This window comes from Miniopterus natalensis, chromosome 10, assembly GCF_054644295.1.
Source record: "Miniopterus natalensis isolate mMinNat1 chromosome 10, mMinNat1.hap1, whole genome shotgun sequence".
NCBI lineage: Eukaryota > Metazoa > Chordata > Mammalia > Chiroptera > Miniopteridae > Miniopterus > Miniopterus natalensis.
Window position 1 is genome coordinate 26,414,222 of NC_142090.1, and position 20,809 is coordinate 26,435,030.

The 20,809-nt window shown below is 33.6% G+C and overlaps 1 protein-coding gene across 1 annotated transcript in view; it reads left to right on the plus strand.

Annotated features, from left to right (window-relative positions):
• Positions 1–20,809, plus strand: part of ASZ1 (ankyrin repeat, SAM and basic leucine zipper domain containing 1) — a 95,908-nt gene that overhangs the window by 60,593 nt on the left and 14,506 nt on the right. The window contains exons 8-11 of the mRNA XM_016196930.2: positions 733–808; positions 2,051–2,107; positions 3,066–3,175; positions 16,920–17,025. Coding sequence (XP_016052416.2) covers positions 733–808; positions 2,051–2,107; positions 3,066–3,175; positions 16,920–17,025 — 349 coding nt within the window. The remainder of the gene's footprint in view (positions 1–732; positions 809–2,050; positions 2,108–3,065; positions 3,176–16,919; positions 17,026–20,809) is intronic.

The window sequence follows — 20,809 nt, forward strand, 5'->3', positions numbered from 1 at the left end:
TATAATTTAAAAATTGTGCTTGTTTTTGGTACTTCTAGTAAATGTAATGTCACTTAAAATACACGATTTTAAACTTATGAGCATTTTAAAATATCACTTAGAAATGTCTGGTTTTTTAAGTGCTTTTGTTCTCCAGAATTTTAGAAAAATTTTATATATGTGTACCAACAATAATGAGAATAATTTTTCACTTTAAATAAAATATCCACAGTAAAATTTATTTCTAAAAGTTTCTAAGATTATATTTTTGTTAGTGTTCAATTTTTTTGAACAATAATTTTTTTAGCAGATTTCTGATTTTATAAGCTAAAATTAAAAATACATATTTTTCCTGAACACCGTTATTCATTGTTCTTTCCTGAACAGGCCACAAAATTTTTATCTGTTTACCCACATTTAAAATTATTATTAAATTCTTACTTTCTGCAGTTAGAGTTTTTCATCTATGAGATCTCACAAGGCATATACACATCAGCAGGTATTTTTATTCTTAGGAAAGAACGATCTACATTTTATTGTTAGCATTTACTATCACATGTTTACTTATATCTTCACTCAAGAAACCTTTCTTATTCCTGATGTAACATAGATCTGTTGTGTAAATATGCAAATATATTTTACACATATTCATTTTTACTCTTTCTCATTCTTTCTCTGCATTATAAATACTTATTTGTTGTTTGTGCATTTATAGTCTTTTTCTGAAATTGACATTGCTATAAATATATATAGTTCATATACAGCATTTGGAGACCTGGAAGTATTTTTACATGGTCTTGGACTTGAACATATGACAGATTTATTAAAGGTAAGATATTGTATAAACAACGAGTTTCGTATGTATATTTGTTGATTAATATACATTAAATACTCATAAGCATGCTTATGAAAGAGTCCCAAATGCACTTTTCTCTGTATTTTGTACTTACAAGCATTTCAAAAAATTTATATTTATAAGAGTTTCAAAAATTTTTACGTATAAACATTTAGAAAATGTTATTCTAGAAATTTTTGTAAATTAGAATCTGGCTAGATTAAACAGCTTTTACCCACTTCCTAAAGCTTCACAGAACTTCTGCTTGTACATCTAAGCCCTTATTTTGTTTTTGCAGTTGCTAATCTTCCTGCATAGAATATTGGAAGAAAAATGATTTTATACCAAACAAACCTGGTATCAGATTCTTGCTTTAATCATTATTAACTGAAATATGTTACTTAAATCTCTTTTTTTCACGAGGATGACACTGCCTAGTGTAGGGTTGTCATAAAGATTAAATTCAGCCCTGCTGGCTTGGCTCAGTGGTTGAACATCGACCTGTGAACCAGGAGGTCACAGTTCAATTCCCTGTCAGGGCACATGCCCAGGTTGCGGGCTCGATCCCCAGCAGAGGGTATGTATGAGGCAGCCGATCAATGACTCTCTCTCATCATTGATGTTTCTTTCTCTTTCCCCTTCTCCCTTCCTCTCTCTGATATCAATAAAATCGTATTTTTTTAAAAAAGATTAAATTCACATATGTACTGTTATAGCTATTTTTGGCATGCATTATGGGATTTGAATAGATGACAGTTATCAGCCAATTAGCTGATACTGAACCATTAAAGCGCTATTTAAGATAGGCTGTCCTTAGGAATATGCCCATTCTGTTTAGGTAGTTCAGAATTGGACTGCATTGTACAATCTTGAAACTTCTTATTTGAGTTATATTGAGTAAAACTAAATGTTATTGGTGGTTTAATATGATACAAATAGGAATTTTAAATATTTTTAAAACATAATTTCTATCCAATTTTATAGAGCAAATATAAGTTGTGATCATTTTCTTTGAATCTGGAAAACTATGTTTATACTTTTTAAGGTAATTGTACATGACATTCATTACTATCTACCCAGCAGTATAATTTTATACCTGCATATCCTATCCCCTCTAGAAAGTTGGAAGTTGTTTGGGAGGGTAACGTGTAACTGACTAACTTACGTACATGTGGCCATTTCCTCTTCTACTCTTTTATTTATATTGGAAGGTGACATTTTTTTCCTTTTCTACAGGAAAGGGATATAACTTTAAGACATCTTTTGACCATGAGGAAAGATGAGTTTACAAAGGTAGTATCAATTTCAAAAACTGCAGACATTGTCTTTCATATTTCTAAAATTGTGGATGTAGCCTTTTAGTTTCTATTTTAAAAATCCTAGGTCTATAGACTATGAGTGACCTTTTGCTAGGCTCTTGATTACTTAGGAATATAGATAACCAACATCTTCTGTTACAGTATTAAGTTGCTTTAAGAACATTTAAAATCTTAAGAGTTGTTTTTTTTTCCTATCGATTAGTCATGACATTTCAATTAAAACTTGTGCTTCATTTCTAAATATCAATTAAAATTTTAAAACAAGATACTTAGAAATAAGAGGTGTTTTTGTGTGTGAGTATGAACATGTGTCATCCAAATACTGCCTTTTGCTGGATTCTCACAGTGATCAAGACCTGTTATTTTATCATCTAGTATTATTAAGCAGAAATACTATGGGAAATATGAGAGTTACTTTAATAAATAGGACACCTAAAGAGTAATGATCTTTCTGAACAAATTGGAACACATTGACATAAACACTCTAGAAACTTGAAACTTTTATTATCACTGAAAATCAAAATAAACATACTAATTAGCTAAATTCAGGATAGAAAATTTAGTACTAAGGGTAGAATACAAACATAAGAGAGTTCTTACTTAATCACTGATACTTTCAATAATATTTTGAAGGAATTGTATTACTGTTGGGTTTTTTTTAGAAATTTAGTCATTTATTTTAGCAATATATTTTTAGAATCCATCACAACTATTATGTATTATAAAAAGCTTACTAAAATTACTACATATCTAAATATTTTAATGATGTAAGCTTCTTAGCCACAGTTACAAGCAAATCATATATTTTTCAGTGGTATTTTTTCAGTGTGTGTCTTTTCTCAAGATGTGAATCAAGTAGAAAACTTCTGTAGTAATTTTGAATATTATTCAATATGACTATCTTATTGCACTTTAAAATTATATCTATTTAGAATGGAATTACCAATAGAGATCAGCAGAAAATTCTGGCTGCTCTTAAAGAACTAGAAGTAGAAGAGATAAAATTTGGAGAATTACCTGAAGTAGCAAAGTTGGAAATCAGGTAAAATTAACTTACTGGTTTACATTAATATCGTTTAGAACCAACTGTTCTTTTTTAGTTTAATTTTGATAATGTCTCAGTCATTTTACTTGATGCCATCATTTCCCCAAGGAAACAGGTAGTTCATTTTGCAATACCGTGTTCTAAAATGGGAGATACTTTATAAAGTCAGTTTTGAAAAAGTTATTTTACCAAGAAGCAAGGCAATTCATCTTCTTGGTAACTTATATAAAAACATTTATTATTTCTTTATTGCATTTTGTTAAAAGAACTATGTAAGAGATCTCATGCTTTTCATAGTATAGCTCCTACTCTCTTTAAATCATTATAAGTATCAAATTAAAAATGCAAAGAGTGATATTTTCACTGAGGACAATAAGAAACTGTTTCTCATGTAGCTCAGCTCTATCTTCAGCTTTATTCTGTAAGAAATTGTGTTATCAGTATATAAAGTTCATTTTCAATATTACAAACTTGTTAAGCACTGATTATTAATAACAGTAATCTAAAAGCTATTTTGAAAAGAACATTTTATTTTTATTAATATATTATGGAGCAATAAAGGCTTTTAACTTTTTATTTGAAATAATTATAGATTCACAGGAAATTTTACAGGAGGATATACTAGGAGGCCCCATGTACTCGTCATCCAGTCTCACCCAGTGTTAATATCTTGCTTAACAAGATATTACAATATCAAAATATCAGAACCAGAAAACTGATATTGGTAAAATCCACATAGCTCATTCATATTTCACCAGTTATACACGTACTCATTTGTATGTATGTATATAGCTCTATGCAATTTTATTACGTAGTAGCTTCATGTAACTACTGTCATAATCAATACACCCAACATACCATTACCACAAGGCTTCCTCATAGTACCCCTTTATAGCCACACCTCTCCCTCCCCTCATCCCTAACCCCTAGCAACCAAAAATTTGTTATCTATTTTTATAATGATGTTATTTTATGAATGTTATATAAATGGAATCATACAGAAGGTATCCTTTTCCAACTGGCTTTTTTCAGTCAGCCTAATTTCCTTGGATATAATCCAAGTTATATCCTATAGAATATAATACTTACAAATGCAGTAGTAGTATCACTAGTTAGTCTACCTAAAACTAACATTGCAACTATGATAAACATTAAACACATTGAATAATAGATTTCCACACTATTTTAAAATTTAGAAACATCTTCCAGGGGATTATTTAGATGATCGAGGTTTTTTAAAAAACCTTTATTGCAAAGTTAAATTATTTTCCTTTCTCTTACTATATCTCCTTATAACAAGAAGATATATTTTCAAAATAATGCCTCATAACTGTTTCAAAATAACATTATAGCTCTTAAATATTTAAACACATTGTGAAGGATTTCAGTTGTGAGGGCTTAAAATCAGCAAACCTTGAATTACTTTGTTCATTTTCTTGTTTAATTTATTGCTTCTATGAAGGAATATTCTAAGTTTTACATGCTTACTTGCAAATTAAATGTTTTAATATAACTTATTTGTATGATGGCAGAATTGCCTGGGTGAATTTATTTTGTGGATTTAATACACTTAAAGAATGTGCAGAATCCTGAATGGTTTACTTATTAAAGCTGTTGAACTTTTTAAAAAATAAAACTGGCAGACATATATTTCAGGAATTTGACCTTGTTATTAAATCACAGACTTTGTTTACATGCTGTTAAGGAAAAGGTTTTACTTCTCATTTGTTCACAATCATTCTTTAAAGAAGAAATTAGTCATTAAGTCATAAGAAAACTAACAGCAAGAAAAGTTGAACTGATTGATTATAATCTTCTGGTAATGTGATTTTAACAATTTAGCTACTGATGTATTTTAAGATACTTTCTGTGTTAACTTTTCTAAAATAGTCTCCTCTAGGAACAAATGCACAGTACATTTACCTTTTTCTACACTTAGCCTTAGTATGTTTGCAGATTTATAAAATATAATTTACTAGTATTAATACGCATTCTATCACTACTTTGAGATATTTTGAACAGCAATAGTTGTGTTCATTTGTGTCTTGACATTTTCAACAGTTACTTCCCGTCTGGACCTTTTCTCTGAGCCTATTTGACATCTACTTGAATATATCAAAGGAATCTCAAAATTATGTCCATTTATACTTGTCTTTCTCTGACTGGCTTATTTCGCCCACCATAATACTATACTCTCCAGTTCCGTCCATCCTGTCCCAAAGGGTAGGAGATCCTTTATTTTTACAGCTGCACAGTATTCTATGTTATCAATGTACCACAGCTTTTTATCCACTCATCGACTGGGCACTTGGGCTGTTTCCAGATCTTAGCTATTGTCAATTGTGCTGCTTTGAACATAGGGGTGCATAAGTTCTTTCTGATTGGTGTTTTGGGTTTCTTAGGATATATTCCTAGAAGTGGGATCACTGGGTCAAATGGCAGTTCAGTTTTTTACTCTTTGAGCAAACTCCATACTATTTTCCATAGTGGCTGTACCAGTCTGCATTCCCCCCAGCAGTGTACTAGGGTTCCCCTTTCTTCACATCCTCACCAGCACTTGTTGTTTGTTGATTTGTTGATGGTAGCCATTCTGACAGGTGTGAAGTGATACAGAGGGGATCAATGGGGGGAAAGGGGGACATCTGTAATACTTTCAACAGTAAAGATAAATGGAGGGAGGGAGGGAGGGAGGGAGGGAGGGAGGGAGGGAGGGAGGGAGGGAGGGAGGGAGGGAGGGAGGGAGGGGAGAAGGAGAAAGAAAGAACTATTTCTCCTCCAAAAGGAAAAATCTGTGTAGATACAAAATTTTATGTAAATATGTATTGTTCACATGTATTATTTATAAATGTTCTCAAATCAGAAACTACATATTTAACATCAGGGGAATTGTTTAATTATATTTCATCAATATAATTATTGTGTCATTAATATTACTTTGAGACTTAATGTCATGAGAAAATACACTAAGTATAAAAAGCACAATGTAAAATGGAGTGTGAGGTATAATGCTAGTTGTATATATGCATAAGAAAAATACTGGAAGAAAATGTGTACTATAAGAAAATAGTATCAGTCATTATCTTTGGATGATAAGAGCATTGGTAATTTTAACTTTTTTAGATATTTGACAGTGAGCACAACATTACATTCATTTGGAGTATCTTTATTGAAAGTATAAATTTTATCCTAAAATTTGACTTCACATTTTAAAAATACAGCCCTTTGTTTTACTCAGCTTAACACTGTGTTATGCTGCAGTATCAACTTCTAAACTGAATTATAGTAACAAAGTTTATTTCTTTTTTTTTTTTAGTAAATGGCTTTATTTTTACTTTATTTTATCTTTATTGTGAAAGTATTACAGATGTTTCCCTTTTTCCCCCATTGATCCCCTCCAGCTGGCATCCATCCCACCCCCAGGCCTTCCCCATATCAATATCTGTATCCATGGGTTATGTATATAAACATATAAGTTCTTTGATTAATCTCTCCCCACCCACTCCCCTACTCCCGCCTTCCCTCTGAGATCCCTCAGTTTGTTCCATGCTTCTATGTCTCTGGATCTATTTTATTCATCAGTTTATTTTGTTTATTATATTCCACATATGAGTGAGATCATGTGGTACTTGTCTTTCTCTGACTGGCTTATTTGACCTAGCATAAAACTCTCCAGTTCTTTCCATGCTGTCCCAAATGGTAAGAGATCCTTCTTTTTACAGCTGCGTAGTATTCCATGGTGCAAATGTACCACAGTATGGAGGTTCCTCAAAAAATTAAAAAAGGAACTGCCTTTTGACCCAGTGATCCCACTTCTAGGAATGTATCCTGAGAAACCTGAAACACCAGTCAGAAAGAACTTATGCACCCCTGTCTTCATAGCAGCACAATTTAAAATGGCTAAGATCTGGAAACAGCCCAAGTGCCCATCAGTAGATGAGTGGATGAAAAAGCTGTGGTACATTTACACCATGGAATACTATGCAGCTATTTTTTTTTTTAATCTATCTTTATTGTTGAAAGTATTAGATGTCCCCTTTCTCCCCCCCACCATTAACCTCTTCTACCTTGCACCCACTCCCCGCCCCAGGCCTTCACCACACTACTGTATGTGTCTGTGGGTTAATCTCTCCCCACCTACCCACTCACTCCCACTTTCCCTCTGAGATTCATCAGTCTGTTTCATGGTCTATGTCACTGAATCTATTTTGTTCATCAGTTTCTTATATTTAGATTCCACATATAAGTGAGATCACGTGATATTTGTCTTTCTCTGCCTGGCTCATTTCGCTTAGCATAATATTCTCCAGGTCCATCCATACTGTCCCAAAGGGTAAGAGATTCTTCTTTTTTATAGCTGCATAATATTCTATGGTATAAATGTCCCACAGCTTTTTTATCCACCCATCTACTCATGGGCACTTGGGCTGTTTCCAGATCTTAGCTATTGTAAATTGTGATGCTACAAATGTAGGGGTAAAGATATTCTTTCTGATTAGCGTTTCAGGATTCTTAGGATATATTCCTAGAAGTGGGATCTCTGGGTCAAAAGGTAGTTCCATTTTTAATTTTTCGAGCAACCACCATACTGGTTTCCATAGTGGCTGTACCAGTCTGCATTCCCACCAGCAGCTTGATCACCTATATAATGGGTCCCCTGCCAGTGGCTCTCCTCCTTGTTGTTATTCTGAGAACAGACTAGGGAAACAGCTCCAACCAAGACATGCTGCTCTTGTGGCAAAGGGGAAAGAGAGTTGACAGAACCAGGAGGAGCTTAAAATTTCTGTTCAGAACAGTCACTTTCAGTCACATTTTATTTGGCAATGCAAGCCACATGACCAGCCTTATGTCACTGCGACATGAAGTATAATCCTGTGGCAGAGAGAGGCAGGGTAGTGTTTGGCACAGTAGAAAATACATGATAATTTTATCAAGTAATACAGTCTACCATGCCTAAGCGGTATCTGCTTATTTATAATTCTTTAAATAGGCACAGAATTATCAGGGTTGACATGTAAAGATATATAGGTGGCATCCTGTAGAGCTCTGTGGTGGGGAGGGGGGGGGCATCCATTCACATAGTGTATGATGAATGCCCATAAAGTGGTGTTTTTTACAGCTTACCTATCTATATTCAGTAGCTCTGAACATTATACATCACAAGAATGGTATATATTTTTCTTTTACTCATTAAGACTGTAATTTTGTTCATTGTTTAACTTCCTTATTTGAACTGAGTTCTTGTCATTCACCTGAATAAGCACTTATAAGTTTATATTACACATATATGTGTGTGAAGTGCCTATGTAGAAGTATACCTGCTTTCGGTTGATATTTTGAATGACAGTTCTCAATGGATCTTCATTTCCTTGAGCTCATTAAATAAAAAATATACAGGGCATTAATGTATTACTTTTCCAGTAATTATTTTCATTGGTAACAAATAAATTTAACTATTTAAAGAGCACTAAGTGTACCTTATATAAATATTACATGGAAACAAAATTGATAGAAGTAATGACTGCTGTTAGTTTTGAGTAAAGACCAGAAAGAAAATGGAATGAAGAAGAATTATATTTGTTTTGAAAATGCCTTTATAAATACCACTTTTGCTAAATATAAAAAGAGCTTATCTAAATTTTTTATTTTAATTTGCTTTTATAAAGTAGCCATCAGACACTTTTGATTGTTGGTGACTTGGTTATATATATTCTTTTCATTAAGGTTTTAAATTTAATTTAATTTTTTAAATTACAGAGTACATTCAATATTATTTTATATTAGTTTCAGGTGTACAGCAAGCATAGTTGGTTAGACAGTCATTTACTTTACAAAGAATTTCCCCTGATATTTCCAGTACCCACCTGGCACTATATGTAGTTATTACAGTATTGTTGACTATATTTTCTATGCTGTACTTTACATCCCTGTGACTGTTTTGTAACTGCTAATCTGTACTTCTCAATCACTTCACGTTTTCACCCATTTCCCCTACCTACCTCCTGTCCGGCAACCATCAATCTGTTCTATCTATGGGACTGTTTCTCTTTTGCTTGTTCATTTGTATTCTTTAGAGTCCACATATAAGTTAAATCATATGGTATGTGTGTTTCTCTGACTGACTTATTTCACTTAACATAATATACTCTATGTCCAACCATGTTAGAAATAAGGTGGTTTTTTTATGGCAGAGTAATATTCTATCGTATATATGTACCACAGGTTTTTTTATCCACTCGTCCATCGATGGGCACTTGTGTTCCTTCCATAGCTTAGCTATTATAAATACTGCTGCAGTGAACATAGGGGTGCATTTATTCTTTCGAATTAGTATTTGGGTTTCTTCAGATAAGTTCCTAAAAGTGGAATTGCTGGGTCATAAGGCAGTTCCATTTTTAACTTGTTGAGGTAATTCCATACTGTTTTCTGAAGGGACTGTACTAATCTGCATTTCCACCAACAGTGCATGAGGGTTCCCTTTTCTCCACAACCTTGGCAACAGTTATTTGTTGATTTATTGATGGTGCCATTGTGACTGGTGTGAGGTGATATCTTGTGGTTTTAATTTGCATCTCGCTGATGATTAGTGACATTGAGCATCTTTTCATATGTCTATTGGCCATCTATATGTCCTTTTTGGAGAAGTGTTCATTCAGGTCCTTTGCCCCTTTTTTAATTGGATTGTAGATTTTCTTGAGGTTGAGTTGTATGAGTTCTTCATAAATTTAGTACATTAACCCGTTATCAGATGTATTATTTGCAAATATCCTCTTCCATTCAGTTGGTTGTCTAAACATTTTGTTGATGGTTTCCTTTGCTGTGTAAAAACATTTTAGTTTAATGTAGTACTGTTTATTTTTTCTGTTGTTTCCTTTTCCCAAGGAAGTAAGTCAGAAAGATATTAAAAGAGAAATGTTCAAGATTTTACTGACTGTGTTTTCCTCTAGGACTTTTATGGTTTTGAATCTTACATTGAAGTCTTAACTCTATTTTGAGTTTGTCCTTGTATATGGGGTAAGAAGTCGGTGTAGTTTTATTTTTTCCATGTGTTAACGTAAGAAATCAGTCAAACCTGTGAAGAATTTTTGAGTTTATTTGAGCCAAATTGTCGACAATTGCTGGGAAGCCAAAACCTCAACAGATTGAGATAATGCTCCCGAGAGTGGCAGTTTTGCACCTTGCTTTATAGATTACAATCAAAGGGGGAGAGGTAAGTGGGTTATCCATTGGTGATAGATTAGGGAGTTGGGAGAAAGCAAAGCAGGGAAACCTCTGGGATTGGATAAAAAAATCAAAGGGTAGGTGCATACTGCTTTTATATAGGTGTGGGTAGAGCATTGTTAACAGTCAACCATTAACAAGATATCAATAACAATGAGAAGATTCCTGGTCTCTACTCTGGTGCATTGAGGAAAAATTACTTTGTTTTGCAAAGGCATGCGTTAATCAGATATGTTATCTCAGATACAAAAGACAACTGACAGGCTTAGTTAAGGTGAAGATTAACCTTTGTGAAGGAAAAATACTGCCTTAGGGCGTGACAATCCACCATAGACTGCTTTTAGTTAAAAAGCTTTAATTTCAAACCATCCTTTGTGGTTATTTTAGGTCTCTGAGTTTGCAAGGCTACCATGCAGACCTTCCCTGAGCTTGTCAGGTTTAGCATGTGGCCCCTTTTCATCCACACATATATCTGTCCAATTTTCCCAATACTGTTTGTTGGATGGACTGCCTTTACCCCATTATGTGTTCTTGCCTCCTTTGTCAAATATTAATTGACCATATAGGTGTGGGCTTATTTCTGAGTTCTCTATTCTGTTCCATTGATCTCTATGTCTGTTTTTATGCCAGTACCATGCTGTTTGATTACTGTGGCCTTGTAGTATAGTTTCATGTCAGGTAGCATGATACCTCCAACTTTCTCAATATTGATGAGGCTCTTTGGGGTCTTTTGTGGTTCCATATAAGTTTTAGGATTATTTGTTCTAGTTGTAGGAAATATTCCACAGCTAGGTATCTTGATAGGAATTGCATTGAATCTATAGATTGCTTTGGGTAGTATGGACACTTTAATTATATTAATTCTTCCTACCCATGAACACAGTATAAGCTTCCACTTATTTGAATCTTCTTCAGTTTCTTTTTTCAGTGTGTTATAATTTTCCCAGTACAGGTTTTTTACATCCTTGGTTAAATTTATTCCTAGGTATTTTATTTACACCCAAACCTCGATTCTCAAATATGTCCCATCTCAAACAATTCAGTTCTCCATCAAGTTGTTATTCTCAAGTATGTCCCATCTCAAACAACTCAGTTCTCCATCAAGTTGTTAACAGAAAAAATGTCTTGGTTGTTTAGCCAAACCTCAGTTCTCTGCCTGGCACCCTTTTCATGCTGATATATCAGCAAGACAAAAAGCATGTCTCAAAGCTACAAACAAAGGAGAGAATGCAAGTCAATTTACTGCTAAACCTTGTGTTGTTAACATCTCTAGAAATTGTGTTGTGAATATTTTTATGGGTTTTGGGGGGTTTTTGCTTTTGTTACTGGCAAAATGGACAATTAGTACTATTTTAAAACATAAAGAGGCCATCAACAGTGCTAATGTTGTTAAAGGTGTGAAAGAAACAATGACCACAGGCAATTGAAGTGGTAGAAAAACTGTTGTTGATTTGGATAAATGAAAAGCAGTTAGCCAGTGACAACATTTCACTATATGTGAAAAAGAGAAGATGCTACATGCTGACCTGAACACACCCCTGGAATGAGTGCTGAAAGTGATTCGTTTAAGGCTAGTAGGGAGTGGCTCAATAAATTTAAGAAAAAACATGTATTTTTATAGATTAAACAGTAGATTAGACATGTACTGTATATAAGAAAGGTTAAAACAGAATTATTTGGGAGTCTGGAACGAATTAATTCAATTTACATAATTTCTAAGGGGAAAAAATGATTTGGTTTTCCAACAAATAGCTTCTCTAATAGCCTTCTGGAATGAATTAAGTTTGAGAACCAAGGTTCCACTATATTTATTTATTTGATGCACTTGTAAATGAGATTGTTTCCTTAGTTTCCCTTTCTGATAGTTCATTATTGGTATATAGAAAAAGCAACTGATTTCTAGATATTTATTTTGTATCCTCCTAATTTGCTGAATTTATTTACCAGTTCTAGTAAACTTTTGTAGAATCTTTAGGGTTCTGTACATACAGTATCATGTCATCTGCAAATAATGACAGTTTTACTTCTTTTGTTCCAATTTGGATGCCTTTTATTTCTTCTTGTCTGATTACTGTGGCAAGGACTTTGAGCACTATGATGAATAAGAGTAATGAAAGTGGACATCCTTGTCTTGTTCCTGATCTTAAAGGAAGTGCTTTTAATTTTCCCCCACTGAGCCTGATGTTGGCCATGCATTTGTCATATATGGCCTTTACTGTGTTGAGGTATATCCCCTCTATTCCCACTTTGCTGAGAGCTTTTATCATATATGGGTGCTGGGTTTTGTCAAATGCTTTTTCTGCATCTATTGATATGATGATGTGATTTTTATCCTTCATTTTGTTTATATATCACCGAAATTTGCAGATTTTGTACCAACCTTGCATCCCCAGAATAAATCTCACTTGATCATGGTGTATGATTTTTTTAAATGTACTGCTGGATTTGGGTTGCTAATATTTTGCTGAGGATTTTTGCAGCTCTGTGTAGTAGGGATACTGACCTATACTTTTTTCCGTTGTAGTGTCTTTATCTGGTTTTGGAATTAGGATAATGCTGGCCTCATGAAATGATCTTAGGAGTCTTCCCTCTTCTTGAATTTTTTGTAATAGTTTGAGAAGGATAGGTGTTAGTTCTTTGAATGTTTGGTGAAAGTCACCTGTGAAGCCATGCAGTCCAGGACTTTTGATTTTTGGAAGTTTTTTTGTTATTGCTTTGATTTCATTAGTTGTAATCAGCCTGTTCAGATAGTCTGTTTCTTCTTGATTCAATTTAGGGAGATTTTATGTTACTAGGAATTTATCCATATCTTTAAGATTGTTTAATTTGTTGGCATATTGTTGTTCATAATATTTTCTTATAATCTTTTGTATTTCTGTGGTGTCAGATGTTACGCTTCCCTCTCATTTCTGATTTTACTTGGGTCCTCTCTCTTTTTTTTCTTGATGAGTCTGCTTAAGGGTTTGTCTCTCAATAAAACAGCATTTGGTTTCATTGATCTTTTGTATTGTTTTTTAGTAGTCTATTTTATATATTTCCTGCTTTGATTTTTATTATTTCCTTTCTTCTACTCACTTTGAGCTTTGTTGTTTTTTCCTAGTTCCTTTAAGTGTAAGGTTAGGTTGTTTATTTGAGCTTTTCTTTTTTTTTTTATCCTCACCTGAGGATATTTTTTCCATTGCTTTTCACAGAGAGTGGAAGGGGGAAAGAGAGAGAAACATCTATGTGAGAGATACATCAATTGGTTACCTCCCTCTCAAGTGCCAATCAGGGCCAGGGATTGAGCCTGCAACTGAGGTATGTGCCCTTGGCTGGAATTGAACCCAGCACCCTTCAGTCCTTGGGGTCTAAGCACTGAACCAAACCGGCTAGGGCTATTTGAACTTTTTTATTTTTTTGTTCTTGAAGTAGGCCTGTGGCGGTATGAATTTCCCTCTTAGGACTGCTTTTGCTGTGCTCTGTACATTTTGGGTTGTGTTTTCATTTTCCTGTCTCAAGCTAATTTTTCATTCCTTTAGTTCCGAGGTGGGGAACATTTTTTCTGCCAAGGGCCATTTGGATATTTATAACATCATTTGCGGGCCATACAAAATTGTAAACTTAAAAATTAGATATGAAAAAAACTCCTAGATTTATTAAATTTCGAGTCCCTCCTGTGGTGGTTGCCTTGGCAGGGCCAGGCCAAATGATTTTGCTGGCCATATATGGCCCACAGGTCAAACATTCCCCACACCTGCTTTAGTTCATTGTTAACCCATACATTGTTTAGTAACATGTAATTGATTTCTAGTTTTGTATCATTGTGGTCAGAGAAGATGCTTGATATGATTTCAATCTTCTTAAATTTATTGAGACTTGTTTTATGTGCTAACATGTTGTCTATCCTAGAAAATTCTCCATGTGCTCTTGGAAAGAATGTATATTCTGCAGCTTTGGAGTTGAAATGCTCAGAAGATATCAGTTAAATCCATCTGATCTAGTGTGTCATTTTGTTCATAAAGTTTAAAGTATTTTATATAAACTGTTTATTTTTCAACCTAATAGTTAAGAAAAAAGACTTGTTTTAAATTAAAATACTATATAAGTTCTAGCAGTGTGTCTTAGAGAAAAGTTTGCTGTTAAGTTTCATTGGAGGCAGACCTTGCTTGCTGTTTATAACCTTTTCTCCCAGAAATAATATGAAGGAAACTTTGTATAGTGTATAATCAAAACTTCTACCTTATAAGAATTTTAGTTGCACTCAGAAGTACCTTTGGGCCCATAGTAGTAGTTGTGTGCATTTTTATTATAGGACATACTTCTAAATGATTGCAGAAGGTTATTTCACACACTTGTCAACTCTTGATATTAATAATCCTAATTTTTGTCATTCCACAAGAAGGTAACATCTTATGTTATTGTAATCCTTTGTATATTATCCATTAAAATTTTATTTTTTATTTTTCTTTGAATTACCTATTCATACCCTTGCTCTACTTTTGTATTGGATTGTGTAGCTTTTACTGTAAATTGGCTTCTGTCACTGAAACTAATCTAGTCACCAGTGTCTCTTCATTTCCATAATCAGTGGATTTATCTTAATTATGTAACATGCTTGACATTTTCCTCATTCTTAAATCCATTCCCTTCATTGCTTTTCATAACACGCCTTAACTCCTGATTTCCTTCTTCTCAGGCTACTTTTCCTTTCATAGCTTTTTTTTCCTACCTCTGTAAGCTCACCCCTCTTCACAGTATATACTGATAGTACTATAGTTTGTGTCTCCATTCATAATTGAAGGAAAGACTGAACTTCTGTTAGAGTTAGTAAAAATAAGCATGTAATTTTTTTCCTATCTAAGTTCACCAGCTCCCTGAATTCTGTTTAGTCTCATGAGTTTGTGGTCGCCAGGATAATTACCCCTGCAAGATTAACATTTTCTATTGCTTACTGGTCATTTTCACCTACATATCTCATATCATTGATATCATTATTATAATTAAGTTTATTTCAATGCCATATATATGCTAGATAAAATGCTAGGTGCTTTTTCATACATTATCTCCTTCAGCCATCCTTACAGTTCTATTATCTCAATTCCAGAGATATGGAAATATTTGGCTGAAGATTAAGCTTACCCAAGATCATAAATGTGGAAACTGAATTCAAACTCAGGTCTTTCTGACTCTAGAGTCCCTGTCCTTAATTATTACATCATAATGTTTTATCTCCACCCCACTCTCTTCTCTACCACCCACCCCTAGATTTAGTTCCCTACTTGGTTTCACCACCTTCCATTGAAACCAAACAACAGAATCACCCTAGACTTTCTTTTTCTTTTATATGCAACATTTCACCAAGTTTTTCAGTTTATTCTCCAAAATGTTTCTTAAAACACAATTCTACCCCTTCCCCCAATCAGACTGCCACTGCCAGATCCTTAGATTAAGCTTTTCTTCATCATCTCTTAGATCAGCGATTTTCAACCTTTTTCATCTCATGGTACGCATAAACGAATTACTAAAATTCTGATCTGACAAAAAATATAGGTATAATTTTGATTCATTCACACCAATGGCTACTGATGTGTTGGCTGTTGTCATTTTTTTGACAATCTAAGGGAAAAGAGGTCAGTGCCCCTTGACTGAATAGTCAGGTTTTGCATGTTTTAAAATGCACACCCGTGTGCCTCTTGAAAATCGCTATCTTATATGGATGTTTCTATTAGTCTCCTAATTATTCTCTCTACTTTCACTTTCGTGTTCCTTTAATCTACACCACTCCTCACATAAACTTTCTTATACAAAAATACGATTTTTCTAGTTTCCTGTTTAAATTCCTTTAATAACTCTACCTTGTAAAAAAGATAAAATTGAGTTCCTTAGCATATCACAAAAGTTCCTTAAATAAATGATTATGTCGATCCTCTTTTCTTACTATACCATAATTATGCTTCAGTTATATCTTGGTGACCTACTTTTGTACTTATGCACCTGCTATTCTCTCTATCCGTTAATTCCTTCTTATCTTCATTGCCTTCTCTTCCTTCCTTACAAATTTATTCTAAAGCTCCAGACTCAGTTCAAGTTACCATTTCTATGAAGCACTATTAATTCCCTATTCCCATTATACTAAATTCATTGTTTCTGTGTTTTAGATGTCTCAACTATAAACTTAGCTTAACAGCATCTACCTTAAAGGAGTAGTTAGGAGCAATTAAAAGAATAACTGTAAAATAATTAGTGTGGTGCCTTTAGATAGTAGATACCCCAAGTAAGTACTTTTTTATTCCTTCTTCATATGACTGTGAGTAATGATGTTATAATTGTATATTTGCCTCTCATTCTGAGCTTGGAAATCCTCAAGATTAGAGATTTGGTTTACTTTGTATACTCAATGTCTATTTCAGTTGCTGATACATATTGGCTATTCTATAAATACATATTAGAGAATCTAATAAATGTTATGACTAGACACTAAGTAGCCCAGTAGAATGAAGTAAATGGCTTATATGAGTGATTCCTGTTTGTTTCCTCTCTTTAGTGGTGATGAGTTCCTCAACTTTCTTCTGAAATTAAACAAACAATGTGGCCATTTAATAACAGCTGTACAGAATATCATCACTGAGTTGCCTGTACATTCTCACAAGGTATTCTACAAAAGTTGTCAAGTGAAAAAAAGTATGAATGCTGAAGAACATTTCAGATAAGTCAATGATAATTCAGTAAACAGTGGTGCTATGGTAAAATTGTATTTTTATTCTACAAAATCATATCAGATCTAAATAAGTAAATATGTTTAATATTACTCCTTTACATACTAATTAATTGGAAAACTTTGTCTTCTAGCTCTCAAGAAAAGGAAAATGAGTCTGAACTTACCATTTGTTCTTAAGGAAATTTAATTGTTTAAAATATAAAGTGATAGGAGACCAAAGTGGAAGTTGAAACAAAACAGTGTGTTGAGTGTTATTAAAAACCATATCAATTTAAGGTTTTTTAATGAAGGAAATTTTATTTTTTAAATCATTTTTTATTTCTCAAAGAAAGACATATATTATTATATTGGTTTCAGGTGTACTACCCCAGTGATTAGGAATTATATAACTTACTAAGTGACCATCCTGATAAATCTTGCACCCATCTGACACCATGCAAAGTTACTAGAATATTATTGACTATATTCTTTATGCTGTAATTTACATCCCCATCACTATTCTGTAACAACCAATTCATACTCCTTAATACCTTCACCTTTTTCACCCAGCCCCCCCAAGCCCCACTCCCATCTGGCAACCATCAAAATGTTCTCTATATCTGTGTGTCTGTTTCTCTTCTGCTTGTTCGTTTATTCTGATTTTTAGATTCAATTGTTGATAGATATGTATTTATTGCCATTTTATTGTTCTTATTTATTTTATTTTTAGTGCAGTCTTATTTTTTAAAATCTATTTTTGTTGTTGAGAGTATTACAGATCTCCACCATCTTCTCCCCTTTGCCACCCTCCATCCAGCTCCCTCCCTAATCCAGACCTTCACTGCACTGTTGTCTGTGTCTGTATGCCATTCATGTATGCATATAAGTTCTTTGTTTAATCTTGTCCCTCCCCCCAACCCCTGCCCGTATTCCCTGTGAGATCTGTCACTCTGTTCCATGCTTCCATATTTCTGAATCTATTTTGTTCCTCAGTTTATTTTGTTCATTAGGTTCTACATATAAGTGATATCATGCGATCTTGTCTTTCTCTGGCTGACTTATTTTGCCTATCATAGTAATCTCCAGGTCTATCCACACTGTCTCAAAGGGTAAGATATTATTTTTTACAGCTGCATAGTATTCCAATGTGTAAATGTATCACAGCTTTTTTATCCACTCATCTACTGATGAGGACTTGGGCTGTTTTGAGATCCTAGCTATTGTAAATAATTCTGCTATGAACATAGGGGTGCATATGTTCTTTCTCATTGGTGTTTTGACATTCTCAGAATATATTCTCCTAAGTAGGATTGCTGGGTCAAACATCACTTACATTTTTAACTTTTTGAGGAAACTCCATACTGTTTTTCCACCAGCAGTGCACTACGGTTCCCTTTTCTCCACATCCTCACTACCACTTGTCTGTTGATTTATTGGTGGTAGTAATTTTGGCAGGTGTGAGGTGATACCTCATTGTAGTTTTAATTTGCATCTCCCTGATGATTGGTGTGACTTTGAGCATTTTTTCATGTCTTTTGGCCATCTGTATGTCCTCTTTAGAGAATGTCTATTCAGGTCCTTTGCCCATTTTTTCATTGGATTGTTTGCTTTCCATTTGTTGAGTTGTATAAGTTCGTTATATATTTTAGAAAATACCGCCTTATTGGATACAATGGGTTCTCTTTTCATTTGAGGAAGGTTTCTTTTCCTGTGTGTAGAATCTTTTTAGTTTGATATAGTCCCATTTGTTTATTTTTTCCTTTGTTTCTCTTACCCTAGGAGATGTTTCAGTTAAAATTCTGTTCCTTAAAATGTCTGATATTTTGCTACCTAAGTTTTCTTCGAGGATTTTTATGGTTTCATGACTTACATTTATGTCTTTTATCCATTTTGAGTTTAATCTTGTGTATGGTGTAAGTTGGTGGTCTAGTTTCATTTTTTTGCATGTACCTGTCCAATTTTCACAACACCATTTATTAAAGAGACTGTGTTTACTATATTGTATGTTCTTGCCTCCTTTGTCAAATATTATCTGACGATAATGGCATGGGTCAATCTCTGGATTCTCTGTTCTGTTCCATTGATTTATATGCCTGTTCTTGTGCCAGTATCATACTGTTTTAATTACAGTGGCTTTATAGTATAACTTGATATCTGGTATTGTGACCCTTCCAACTTTGTTCTTCTTTCTCAAGATTGCTGAGGCTATTTGGGGTGTTTTTAGGTTCCATATAAAGTTTTGGAGTATTTGTTCTAGATCTGTGAAATATGCCATTGGTATTTTAATAGGGATTGAGTTGGATCTGTAGATTGCTTTGAATAGTATGAACACTTTAATTATGTTAAGTCTACCAATCCATGAACAAGGTATATTCTTCCACTTATTTCTATCTTCCTCTCTTTTTTCAACATCCTGTAGTTTTCTGAGTACCAGTTTTTACATCTTTGTTTAAGTTTATTCCTAAGTATCTTAATTTTGTTGTTGCAATGGTAAATGGGATTGTTTTTTTACTTTCTCTTTGTGAGAGTTCATTAATGCTGTATAAAAATGCCATCAATTTCTGGGAACTAATTTTGTATCCTGCTACTTTGCCAAATTGATTTAGTAAATCTAGTTTTTTAATGGAGTCTTTAGGGTTATCTATGTACAATATGTTGTCATCTGAGAAAAATAACAGTTTTACTTTCTCCTTTCCAACTTGAATGCCTTTTATGTTTTCTTCTTGTCTGGTCGCTGCGGCTAGGACTTCCAGTACTATGTTGAATAAGAGTGGTGAAAGCGGACACCCCTCTCTTGTTCCAGTTCTTAGGGGTAAAGCTGTTAGTTTTGTCCATTGCATATGATTTTGGCTGTAGTTTTGTCATATATGGCTTTATTATCTTGAGGTATGATGTCTCTATTCACACTTTGCTTTGAGTGTGAATTTATCAAAGCTGAGTGTTGAATTTTATCTCATGCGTTTTCTGCATCTATTGATATGATCATGTGAGTTTTGTCTTTCAGTTTGTTTATGTGTAGTATCACATTTATTGATTTGTGAATGTTATACCAGCCTTGCATCCCTGTAATAACTCCCACTTGGTCATGGTACATGATCTTTTTAATATATTGCTGGATCCAGTTTGCCTTTGTTTTATTGAGGATTTTAGCATCCCTGTTCATCAGAGATATTGGCTTGTAATTCTCTTTCTTTGTAGTGTCTTTATCACATTTTGGAATTAGTATAATACTGGCCTCATAAAAAGAGCTTGGAAGTGTTCCTTCCTCTTGGATTTTTTGGAATAGTTTGAGGAGGACAGGTGTTAGTTCTTCTTTGAATATTTGTTAAAACTCCCGTGTGAAGCCATCCAGGCCAGGGTTTTTGTTGGCTGGGAGTTTTTTGATTACTGCTTCAATTTCATCACTTGTTTCTGACTCTTCCTGATTCAGTTTTTGAAGATTTTATTTTTCTAGGAATTTTTCCATTTCATCCACATTGTTAGCTTGTTGGCATATAGTTGTTCATAGTATTTTCTTATAGTTCTTTGTATTTCTGTGGTGTCAGTTGTTAATTCACCTCTTTCATTTCTAATTTCATTTATTTGATTCCTCTCCCTTTGTTTCTTGATGAGTCTGGCTAAAAGTTCATCAATCTTGTTTATCTTTTCAGAGAACCAGCTATTGGTTTCATTGATCTTTTTTATTTATTTATTTATTTATTTTAGTCTCTATGTCATTTATTTCTGCTCTGATCTTT